Source organism: Lithobates pipiens, unplaced genomic scaffold (assembly GCF_037356315.1).
Source record: "Lithobates pipiens isolate NorthernLeopardFrog02 unplaced genomic scaffold, aLitPip1_a1.2 Scaffold_13, whole genome shotgun sequence".
Taxonomy (NCBI): Eukaryota; Metazoa; Chordata; class Amphibia; order Anura; family Ranidae; genus Lithobates; species Lithobates pipiens.
The window spans coordinates 115580318-115593539 of NW_027507718.1; the positions used below are offsets into that span (position 1 = coordinate 115580318).

The window sequence follows — 13222 nt, forward strand, 5'->3', positions numbered from 1 at the left end:
TTTAGCAGACTGCAGCAGAAGGGCAGCAGTCAAGTATAATATCCTTTCTATATTTGGAAGAAAGAATATTATACATGTACAAGCCTATTACTGTACCACTGATACCAGTCCTGAAAAGAACCTTTGTGGAACTAATAATAACAGCAAGTCTTTAAAATTACCCTCACTGCCTGACAACACTGCTTCCTTCCTGTCCCTATACAAATTGGCAAAAAAAGAGAACGATTAGTGGTTACTGGAACAGCTCTTTTGTGGACCTTGATAGTAACAGCTAATGATGATGATGATGATGATGATGATGAAAGACTAATCTGGCTGTCCCTGTAGCATACACCGTCCTTTCCCTTTCTCTAAACTAACAAAAGACACTCAGGCTGCTGCAAGAATCAGCAGCACAGCAAACCTATCAACACCTAACACCTATACCAGTCCTGAAAAGAACTTTTGTGTACCAAATAGCTAGTGGTTTATCTCTCCCTACTCCACACAGGAACCTGTCCCTATCGTAACAGAAGAAAGAATGTAAAATGGCCACCGGATCGGGTGTATTTATAGGTTAGGGGGAATGTACAAGTGTCCATGTGCTGTCATGTCTCAATTGGCTGTCCTGTATCACATGATAAACGTGTCACCAAAGGTTAAAGTTCTTGTATACATTAAACACGTAAGTCCGCCGCGGCGAACGACGGAAAAAGGCGTTCGAACGTGCGGACCGCGAATGTCGGAAATTCGCCGCGAAACGACCGCCGGGCGAACCGTTCGGCCATCACTACAAAGGATTGTAAAAATCCTTATTACCATCAGGGAATTCAGCAAGTGTCACAATTTTAGTACAGAATGTGCCCAAGGCCTGGAAACTTAGCATGCTGGCTGTGTTCAGTAAAATAGATTATTATGTAGTCACTCAGGAATACAAAAAGTTTGAGCAGCAGAATAAACATTCCATGCTGCAGTGCTATACACTAGAATTCGTTACACCCGTTGTTCACAATGCTATACAAAACATTTACTAGCCACTTAAATGAGAGCCAGCCAGAATGTGTTTCAGCGTGATTCGCTGCTGCGTTTAATTGAAAAAGTATATGTGATCCTTGGAAGAAAATAGCAATTAACTCTTGAAATCTTTCATTGATGGGCAGAGATTTAAGGATACCAGTGACATATTCGATTCCTCTATTTCTGTGCTTTTGTCACAATGCAGTATCCGCACAATCAAGCAGCTTCTCTTCATACAACTAGTCTCTTGCACCATTAACCTCTTCCCTGCTTTGAAGATATGCAGGTTAAAGATAGCAATTCTGTGGGAGGGAACCAGCTCTGTGTGGGCTTTATGACATCAACTGCTAAGTGATTGTTTTTTTCCTCCTAGCCTAAAACGGACTGGTGTGCAGCAGAGCTGGCTGGTGTAAAGTCTGACAGGCTTTCTTGTCTATTCCTCCGCACATTGCCTGTATTCCCCCCTCTCTCACATCAATATTTAATCCTCTTCTAAGAGCAATGAGATAATGCAATGTGCAGAGGCTGGGAAGGTGCAGTGAGAGAGAGCGGTGCTGCTGTATGCCACTACAACTGCTGCTGCTGCTGCTGACTGGACTCGGAAAGCCAGGATCCTTGGGCTAAGCCCTAGTGCATGCAGCTCTACAGGCTCTCTCCCTAAAGCATGTCCTCCCCGGACCCCACCACCTCCTTCCTGGAAAGGGCAGCTGGGGAGGAGGATACAGGAGGATGAGGAAAGAGAGCCGGCCGGAGCACAGGAGGAGGAAGAGGAGAAGGAGAGGAGGGGGTGCTGAAAGAGGAGAGGTAGGCGCGGAGGATGAAGTGGGGTGTCCGGGGAGCCTGCGCTGCGCTCTCCAGCTGCTTCCTGCTTGCCTGCGCCCTAAGTGCAGCCGCCGTGGGCCTCAAGTGCTTCTCTCTGGGCTCTGAGCTGAAGGGTGAGCCATTTCGTTTGGGTACGGCTGCTGGCGCCTTCTATTCCGGGTTGCTGTTATCAGTGGGTCTCTCTCTCTTGGGATCTGCCCTGATCTGCTGCCGCGATGATGCGGCAGGGGAGAGTAAGCCCAGCAGTCAGAACTTCCTCCTCCTTGGAGTACTGGTGTTCATGTTGGGTGTGTTGAGCGCCTTTGCTGGGGCAGTGATAGATGGGGACACTGTGTCACTCGTGGAAAGGAAGTATTCACACTTTTGCCTGCAGCAAACAACACCTGGTGCAGGTAGCAGTTCAACAAAGTGTCAGAAGCTGAAGGATTACCAGCGGGGCTTGGTCATATCTACCATTTTTAACTCCCTGGAATGTCTACTGGGTCTTATCAACCTGTTGCTGGTCAAAAACTACAAATCCTCCCAGCAGCGGCGGAGGAGAAGAAGGAGATATGGGGGAAGGCGCTTTCAGCGACAGAACAGGGGTTCCATCTTCTCAAATGAGGAGCATGACTTCTCTCCTGGAGACTTCCCCTTCCAAAGTGTGTCCTACATTAACGTTGGGGTATTTCACCTCTTTGATGAAGCAGGAGTGGAAGTGCACTGTGGGGGTCACCCATCTCTGGAGCTACCTGGTTACTCGCCCATGGATCCTGATTTAAACCCTTCATACCCTTATTGTTACCCTCTTCCTAATGAGCAGCCTCCTCCATATGATGAAATATACCCTGCTACTGAGCTGTGCAGCAGTACCACCACCACCACCACATAACATCACCCAGACTTCTGTACAGAGACCATACTGCTTCATGATCTGCACTGACAATCACTGATGCCTGCAAATAGGACAGGGAGATGTTACACAAGGACTACCACAATATATCAAAATGGTTGTTTACAGACAATGTTCATAACCAATGTATGGTAAGGGGTGAAAGCTTAACCATGTTGACTGGTGTGTTTGTATGTGTGTGAGTGTGTGTATTTGCTGGTCTCAAGGGATGCACTGTATTCGCCTGACTCCAACCAAAATAATTTATTTTATATGTATGGAGTTAGTGGCAAATGGTATAGATCAATCAGTTTTTCCTCCTCTTCACATTTATTTTGTCATACCAGTGTAAATCTCAATTTTGGTATTCGTCACTATTGCCATGGTTACAGTGTCTAGCTACAAAATTATTATGTCAGTATAAATAGGCTTTTTATTTCATGTCTGATGAGATTACTCATCTTTATCGAATCTCAAGATTTTATCAGTAAATGCTTCTGGTAATGTCAATTCTTCCACAATTCATGCCCAATTTAATGAATCACCAAATAGTGTATTTTGTTTTAAGCTCAAAAAAGAAAAAGCAAATGCTTCAAAGTATGATTGATGTGCAAAGAAAGAAAAGAAAATATGCAAAGAGCTTCTCCGGCCCTAAACAGGGCCCAGAGCTAGTAATGGTCCTGCTGCATGGAGGTACCAGGGCCCCAAGGCTGGATGGGATAAAGGTTCTGCAATTTGTGCTGATGCCTCTATTTCATGTCTTTGCAGCACAAACAGAGTTAATAAAGGTCCGTGTCTTTGTTGGCTTGGCATCTGATCACATGCTATGTGGGTTGAACAATCAGACGTGTTGTTACAAAGAATGGTGTTTGTTCTTCTCAGAATTAATGCTGGAGCCTAGGACTTAAAACACTTGTAGGAGTCACAGGTGTAAGGATGGAACTGTTTTCAAGCACAGATATTAATAAAACAGCCCCGCTGTCAGTTAACAATTCCTCAGAGTAGTCTCACATCACATCATACAAAGTGTATAAACGTAGCACGCAGCACAGAGATTTAGACACTTTCATAAACAAGTCTAGAGAAATGCAGATTGCATGATGGGCAGCTATCCAAAGTTCAGCATCTACTTAGATCGAGCATTCTGCATGGAAATTTCAAGAATAAAGGCACACAGACACAAGAAAACTATTTGATACCATCATCTGAGTAGCACTTGTATTTAAATATATGCAGCTACTAGGTTTCTTCCAGATTTTCATCTTCAGTGGCTTTTCATAAGAACTTAAACATACCTACTTTTTATTCCTGCAATCAGAATAAATAAATGGATGAGAAATATGTGCTCCTTAATAATTTAGGCTGCATGTCGTTCATCCTAAATAATAATATTAATTATTGTGTAGATTCACTGCAAAAAAAAAAAAATCCACAAGGCTCATTTTTTGAACAAATAATAAGAGATTTTCTTTCTAGGGTAACCCAGTATGTAACATAAAGATTATAGGGAATAGGGGCTTCTCATTAAAAAAAAAAATGTCTCTGCCCATTACTGTTCTGCAATAACTAAGCATACACATGAACTGATATCACTCTTGCTGTCAGGTGAGCGATGCGGGAAAGCTATCTATTTAAAAAAAAAAAAAAATACAGAAAGTAGAATTTTTTGATCACTCTCCCCAAGTTCTTGTGATAGTAGAAGCCTGAAGCCCTTTTAATTTGAACTCTAAGCTAACACCACTTATTTATTGTTTAAAAAACTTTGGGTGCCCTGTCTGCCATTTTAAAGTCAGTATCATAGAAGAGCATTTGAATGCCTGTCGATTTTAGAATTGATAATTGCAGTCATGTAATTAGTACAATGAAAAACTCTTGAGTGACCCTGTTATTAGAAAGGCTCATTTATAATTATCACTCTTTTATAGAGTGATTAGCACCTGAACAATAACAGGATGCTAGATCAGAAAGATCCATGGCTATATAAAAAGAGAAGGAGTAGGCATACACAGTGCTGCCATGAAAGCAGAGGAAGGCAGACTGTAAACAAAGAACTCTGTTCCTGCCTTGGGCACACCATCTGAGTAATATCAAGCAGGTGTTTTAGATTCCGTTACAATTTGTTACCTTTTTCTATGGATCCCGTATTAGCCTTATGTTAAGGTGTTATTAAATCCAAAAGAAAACATTTATTATGTTGCAGCTTACCAATTCTTAGACGCGGGTGGCTGCATTTATTTTCTTTTTTAGGCTTTCACTCCTTTATTTTCACCCGGTGATCTGGCCAGTCTGTTAAAGGGTTAAGATAGAAGCTTACAATGATCAGATTTTATTTTCATTTATTAATGTAAAACCTTAATCCCAAAAGGAGAATAAAACTGTTGCTGTAACTGCTTAAAAATGTTAGCTTGAGTTTGGCTTCACATTATTAGTGTATCTAAAATTGCTAGTGCATCTAACACCTGCCACCCCCCCCCCCCAATCAGACTGAAAATGCCGCTGTGCAAAGGTGTTTCTGTTGCTCTTCCATCCAGCGTGTAGGCGCTCTGGATGTACTGCAGCTTACCAATCGTTAGATATAGTTGCTGCATTGTTTCCTTTTTTAGGCTTTTTTTGCTTCTGCTTTCACCAGATAATCTGGCCAGTAACACAGTTCCAGGAATTGTTACTCACCAGATCACCAGGTGAAAGCAGAGGGGAAAAAAGCCTAAAAACAGAAGCAATACAGTATATCAAACAAATTGGTAAGCTGCAGGATTTGGTTTTTGATTTTTTGTTTAACGCCAGTTTAAGAACTAGCTTTATTAGTATTAGTTAAACTATAGTGAATTCTGTGCTTGGGGTCCATGTGCACTGGTTTAAAAAAATGCCCGCTCATTGAGAGCATTTTTTGTACTAGCGTTTAGGGGCGTTTAGCGTTTTTTTTTCTTCCAGAAAATTGCTCTCATAAACAAACAGGAGTTTTTTTGTTTTTTTTTTCTAAACACTGAGCTTAAAATATGCCTTTAAATGATGTAATATGTATGGACAAAACTACGTAGTATGTAACTCCTCTAGGAACAGCGTTTTTTTAAAGCCAGTTTGCATGGAATCTTAAAGTGCACCTGTGCCCAGACTATGCACATTATATAATTCATATGTTCTTAGTAAGCAGTAAAATAGCCTTAAAACAATCCCTTACTATTGATCTAGTGACATGTACCATACAATGATGTATTTTATTCTCAAAGATCCAAAATGATCACTACAAAGACTCTAAAGTCTGTTTATAGTCCGCTTCTAACAGCTTAGAAATTCCTGCTGGTGGGCAGACTGCCAAGATTCTGGTGCACCAGAAAGTAATAGGAAAAGAGAGCTACTGTTGTTGAAGTCATTTTCCACAATACCCATTGCTAAAAAGGTTAATGAAGGCTTGTTTTAGGCCAGATTCATACTTCTGTGTCACAGTTAGCCTTAACACATAACTGCAACGTGCATTAATGCGTGTAATATACATACTGGTTGCAGTGGTCTTTATTTTGAATGTCACCCCAACATACCTGCATTGTAGTAATCTGCAATGCAAGGATCATGTGTGAGGAAGAGCTGGCAGCGTTTTAATTTTGAATGGGCTGCCCTAAGGCCATTCACATTAACGCATGTGTATTAATGCACAGAAAACATGTAATGCAAATATGCAAACAGTGAGCATTGCAGACGTTATCCAGATTGCAGGTGTCAGTTTAGAAAAATGAAATCTAACATTTGATTGCATGCTGAAGACAACACGGATACTGAATGCCTGAGGTCCTGTCTGTTCTTTGACAGTAGAGAACTGTACCTTGTGGCATTAACTTTGCAGCACTTATTTTCAATTATGACTTCACTTTGTTCTTTTATATAGGTCATTGCCCTATATGATTGTTATAAAATACCCTTGTATTAAAAAACAGTGGCTTGTTTATACTACTGTGCGAATAGTTATCCTGCTTGATAACGAATTAATATTTGATAATAATTTTATTGCTAGACAAAATTCAATTTTATTGTTTCCATATGGCAAAATATTGCACTTTAAAAAGATACAAAAGCTTCTGTGTACTGTACTTATGCCTGCCCAGAGCAGTCATGCTGGAAGCAAATAGATATTTATTAGTGCTATCATTTGTGCTCATACCACGCCACCATTTTTTATTTTTAGCTTTTTTTTTTTTACTTGAATCAGAAATAATATATACTGAATGTGATCCAGAGAAAAAGACCAGTATTTGAGGCACTTTATGACTTACTAGAATATTTGTTTTGTAATTTAAAAACGAAGAAAATATTTTTGATGCCAAAAGATGTGGCATAGAATAATGTTTGGGTATACATTTTTATTTTCGGATTGAACAATTTCTAAGTGTTATTAGAGCACTGGTTTTATGTAGAGTCATAAAGCCAACATTAGGGTATATTATTTATGCTGAATGTATAGATCAATCACACTGTTGCATGAGGACATCTGCAGTCTGTGTAGACATATTACCACATAATTAATACAAATTCATAAACTTACAGCCATTATGTCCATGTTGCATGCTTTTGTTCAGTGTTACAAACTGATCATAAGAACTACCTGCTGACTGTTTTATTTGATTGCTGTATTTGTTAAACGCTGATGTTTCAAACTGATCATGTTTTTGATGATGCATGTCATCGACTTGAAAGCTGATTCACCGTATGGCAGTGGGATGCTAAATACAACATGTTCATTGAAAATATAATTTTGGTGAAATCTGGAGACAAGCTTGGGCTTGCTACAGTTGTGACATCAGTCACTGATGTGGCACTTTTTATGGGTCTGTTTGTGTCTACCAAATATCCTGCTATAAAAATGTATCATCGCCTCATATACCATGCAAAAGCTGGGTTGCAAATTTTTAATTACATCGAGTACAGTCTGTTACAGCAAACTGATAAAACTTCAAGAGGATGTGAATTCTGTACATCAAAATGTAATACTAGCGCACAGCTAGTAAGTAAGAAGCAGTTTTGTTTGGGCACTATATGACTGCTGCATTAGCTGCAACACCTGAAAGGAAGGCAAACTTGTGGATGAAATACACAGATTATGTGCTCAATTCACAAAGCAAACACACCAGGATAAGTATCCTTTATTAAAAAAGACAGTAATGTTCAGCCGAGTCCGATAAGATCTGAAAATGACATTCACATGTCTAAAATAAAGATCATTATCCTTGTGTTAAAGCTTTGTAAATTGATCCTTAGGTATGAAAATATTCTGAACTTAACACACAAAATCTAAGTATGCATGCATTTATCTATCTATTGATCTTTCTACACCAATGTTTTTCAGCTCCAGTCCTCAAGTACCCCCAACAGGTCATGTTTTAAGGCTTTCCATTATTGTGCACAAGTGATCTAATCAGTTTCACTGCCTTAGTAATTAACACATCCATTTCATCTGTGGGAAACCCTGAAAACATGACCTGTTGGGGGTACTTGAGGACTGGAGTTGACAAACATTGTTCTACACTATATGGCCAAAAGTACATTGCAAACTCCCCTTTACATTATTGCATTCAGCCATTTGCAGTGACGTGTACTGTTAATGCTACAGAGTACAAAGATATTGAACAGTATGGAGAAAGTTGTTTTCTAGTCCAACAACATGAGTGTGCTCCTATGCCAGGAACTTTAGTGGTCTACAAAAAGCCCTGACTTCAAACCCACTAAACATCTTTAGAATGAACTGGAATGATATGTGTAAGCCAGATCTTAACTGACCTCACAGATGCTCTTTTAGCTGAATGGGTACATTTTCCCACAGGCACGCTACAAAATCTTGTGGAAGACCTTCTCAAAGGAATGTAGGTTGTTTTAAAGTGGCTTTAAATTCTTAGCCCTTGTACACACGGTCGGACATTCCGACGGAAAATGTCTGATCGGACCATGTTGTCGGATAATCCAACCATGTGTGGGCTTCATCTGACTTTTTCCGTCGGAATGTCTGACCAACAAAGTTTGAGAGCTGGATATAAAAATTTTCCGACAACATGATCCGATTGGACTTTGTCCAATCGTTTGTAGAGAATTTAGATCGGACAAAGTTCCACGGATGCTCAGATCAAATTCCTAGACCAAAGCTATTGGCTACTAACCTGAACGTAGTCCCGTCGTAAGGAACGAACGCCATCATGTTCTGAACAATCTGATTTTCCGACAACTTCATCCAAGTGTGTGTATGCAACACCAGTTTCGGACAAAATCCGTCGGACAAAATCAGACAGATTTTGTTGTCGGAATGTCTGACCGTGTGTACAAGGGCTAAGAGTTATTTTTTTACCTTAATGCATTCTATGCATTAACATAAAAAAATGCCCCACTACCTTTCCCTCCTCCCCCTATCCCTAAACACTTACCTGTCTCCTCTCACTGATCAAGTACTGTCCCATTTGCAGCACTGCTCCACTAACTTTCTGGTCTCACAGTAGACACAGGCAGGCTGTGAGGGGTGTAGCTGTGTGTGTCTATGGACGCACAAACCTGGCTCGGAAGCGTGCCCACAGAGGTGCCCCCATAGCACACTTCTTATTATGGGGCCACCAGCAGGAAGAAGGAGTAGACAGCGCTGGTAGGGAAACGCTGAAGAAGAGGTAATGGACTGCTTTATCGTTGCACGGAGCAGGTAAGCAAATATAACCTTTTTTTTTTTTTTTCTGTCTAGTAAAAAAACTTTGGCCTTTAATATCACTTTAACTGCAAAGGGGGAAGGACATTTGGAATAATAATAATGCTCATAGCTCATGTAAGTGTGTTGACAAACTTTTGGCCATATAGTCTGATTATCTATCTATCTATCTATCTATCTATCTATCTATCTATCTATCTATCTATCTATCTATCTATCTATCTATCTATCTATCTATCTATCTATCTATCTATCTATCTATCTATCTATCTATCTCTCCACCTATCAACAACACATATTCAAAGTTCAAATGTACCAATTCTTTTAAATGTGTTTATTTTTTTGTTCTAACTAATCCTGACCATGAGCTGATCAATTTTGTCAGTGAATCCTGCAAAAGCCCGGATATCTGAGATTTGGACATTCTCCAAAAGATCACAAAGCACCATACACAAACAGTAAAATATTTTCAGACAATTTTTATTGCATTTTTTTCTTTCAAAGAAGAAACTAATCACACTGTGGATAGTTATTTCATAGTCATAGACTTGCAATCCATTCACCCACCCACAGACGTGCTTGTTGACTAGAGGTGCCTTAAATATGTCCAGTTAGATGAATGGAAAAAGATGAGGAAATGGTGGTCGGGCAGGGTTTTTAAACCTGTCCTAAAAAACATTTTATGTGATTTTTGTAGAAATCCTTCATAGCAACTTTTCCTCTCCTAGTGGGCAGTGGTGGGCTCAGAGCCAAGGGTGGTAGGGCTTGCCCAGTTGATGACATTTTTAGCAGAGGAACAGATAGTTTTTGCTCTACAGACGTTTACGGAAATGGTGAATCAGTGAAGAAGTGAATATTGTTATGTTACACACCCCTGAGGTGCGTCTGATGTCACAAAAGCATGTGAAGCAGGAACCCAGACACCTTTGGCTCTAAGCTCAACAGTACCTACAGCAAAGTCATAGTGAGGTTACTATATATGGTATCAAGTTTAGTGTCCCTATAAATCACATCAGCAATGCATTCCAAGATCATTTCAGCAATGTAGCTGTAACTGTGGAAATAAAATTCCTGCAAATGACTTTAGCTAGGTTACATTTTATTAAAGCAGTTTTTCTTTACATACATTTAAACTGTTACTTTACATCTCTTTACTTTTTATATACAAATAACATTTAGTGCGTTACAAAGGCTATCAGTCTTTTGGCTACGTTTGTCTGGCTTAAACTTCAGTACTAGTGGCTGAAGTTTACAAAAATCCACTTGAGCTACAGAGCTTGTGAACAAATTGATGTACTTAAATAGAGATACATATGTGAAAAAGGGACTTTTAAACTCCACCTCCCAACTCCAAAAAAAAAAAAATACAAAATATTAATAACCAACAATAACAATATAAAGCATAAGGTGTTTTGTTGTATTTTTTTCAATCCTGACCATAACCAAAGAGTCATTATAAACACCACTACATATCTCATGCAAAAGTGTTTATCAAGTGATTAGCTTTTAACTTAATTCTTTCATTTCGGTAGGGCCACCTTAGCTCAAAAGAGCACAGGCGTAGGAGCTGAAGCAGGAAGTTTAAAACACAACCCTTCACTTACACTGGAAAAAGACCTGTCCATGGCTACTATTAAAGTATCAGCATGGTGAGCAGCTGATGTGATCTGATTAATTACCTGCTCCCATCACATTATACAGCCATTAGTCTCTACAGCTAATACCAGTGATATCCAAAGCAGCACTTTTTAATATTTATATGGTAATTACCCATCTGCACAATGTAAACAACTGCACTGCAGCATTAGAGGTTCTTCAGCCATTACCAACCAAGGAAAATTATGCCTGGATAGCATTTGTACATTTAAATTCCCCAGTTACTGTCACAGTGATTGCTGAACATCTAAATTGGCTCATTTGAATTAAAGAAAGTAATGAAAAAAGGCAGGCCCATAGTCCAAATCTAAGGATATGTTGCTATTACCCAGTAATATCTTGTGATTAGATGTTATGAAAATACATTTCTTTAAAGGCGATCCATAGTGTATGTAAGTGAGCGCATATTTAAATAATGTATTAAAATGTTAATATCTAGAAATATGTGTAGCACTTATGCAAATGATACATGAATTTGATTATATGTGATGACAATGTGACCTCATATTGACAGTCATAGGAGTAGTCTAAAAGTTGCAAAGAGGACAAATCATTATGGTAATTAAATTGAAAAAGTTTGGGGATAATTTTACAGCAGTTTGCAAAAGGAGTAAGTAATCTTAGCAAACAGTTGACATGTTGCAACCTTCCCTGCTGTGCATGCCTGTTGCAGCTAGCAGGTCTCACCCTGTAATAATGAGATGAGCTACTGTATATTTTATGACTAGGCTTACAGCTTAATGTGATACTAAAATCTGGTTTTAAAAAATCTCTTCAAGTCTTTATTCTTAACTCAAAAGTTCTTTCTGTTACTCTCAGCCTCCTTCAAATCCCCAAATTCCTTCTGTGTGCTGCTATGGTTGGAATTCCTGTTAGATGGTGGTTATGTTCCTTCTCCATGGTATGTAGGAATGTAGCCACCCTCTCTTGCTTGCTCTGTTTGATTGTTTATTTGATCATCTTCTGTTGAACAGACAAGTTGGAAATCTTTTGTTGATTAGAGGTTGTAGCCAATCAGAACATGTTCTCTGGCAAGATGTAGGTTGACCAAGAAAGGTTGGGTTTCAGTACATCTCACAAATAGATTTCTATCACTGTAAGCACACACACTTTGTAACAATACCCCAATGCCAGCATCACTTTTAAACAGATAATCTTGTTGATCCGAATCTATTTTAGAATTTTGTACCAATGTATAAATTCAGTCAGTATGAGATGACTGTATTTTTAGCGATGCTAGGAAAAAAAAAAACTTAAAAGGAAATTTGCATCTTTGCCTCTGCCTCCTATAGGCAGATGTCACTTGTGTCTGATGATAAATACGGCCCTGGTACACTTACAAGAACCTATACTTGCTCCAGTTTGAACTTGGTTGTTTGTCTTCATCCTCCACATCCACATTTCCTATACTACCATTTTTCATGATATGTTTGAAAATGATACATTTGAAAATGTGGACTTTTTTTTTTTTTTTTTTTACAGATGTTATAAAAAAAATGAGTGTATATATATCACGTTTATTCCTTCCTGCAGTCCAGTCCTTTCATTTCTGTGAAGACATAAAACAGGTGGAAACAAAAAAAAAACACTTTGATTTTTAGTCTTCATACTTCAAATATAAAAAAATACAGTGAAAACCAGAAATGTTAAAAAAAAAAAGTGAATGACAAAACAAGCAAGATCCATAAGCCTTTTCCTTTCCATGACTTTATCTTTCAGATGTCCTCTATTTTGTTCAATTTACATCCTTTGGACTTTTTAGCAGTACACCTGAGGAGCCTTAAGCACTGCAATATAAAAACAAAATAAAAAATGTGAATATGAATAAGCTTATTTTCGACTTTATAGCAATATTCAAATACTTAATTGTCTACAGCTCTGGCATGTTCACTGTACGTTTGGCCCAATCAGTATATATTTTTTAATGAATAAAAACGACCTACCCCTTCATTAATTATCTTACGGATCTAGTAGTCAGTGGGTCTGGAGCTTGATATATTTTACAGTATTAAAGATGTGCTTAACCTTAAATAGATGACAATTCCTTTGTGAAAGCACTGTGTAGCATAAACAATCTCATACATTTTTCATCATTTTTTGCATCTCAGTGCTGTTGTTTTCCTTCAGCTTCCTTCAGTGACCCCCTGTAAACATTCATTTGCTTCAACATCTACTACATAGTTGCTGTGGCTCGACCTTCTGATAGC

General features: G+C 38.8%; 1 protein-coding gene across 1 annotated transcript; it reads left to right on the forward strand.

Moving 5' to 3' along the window:
* The first annotated feature begins 1313 nt into the window (after positions 1-1313).
* On the forward strand, positions 1314-12972 carry TMEM271 (transmembrane protein 271). Its single transcript, XM_077475419.1, has one exon. It carries the CDS (start codon positions 1814-1816, stop codon positions 2687-2689), a length of 876 nt encoding a protein of 291 aa, XP_077331545.1. The 5' UTR covers positions 1314-1813; the 3' UTR covers positions 2690-12972.
* Positions 12973-13222: the final 250 nt, after the last annotated feature.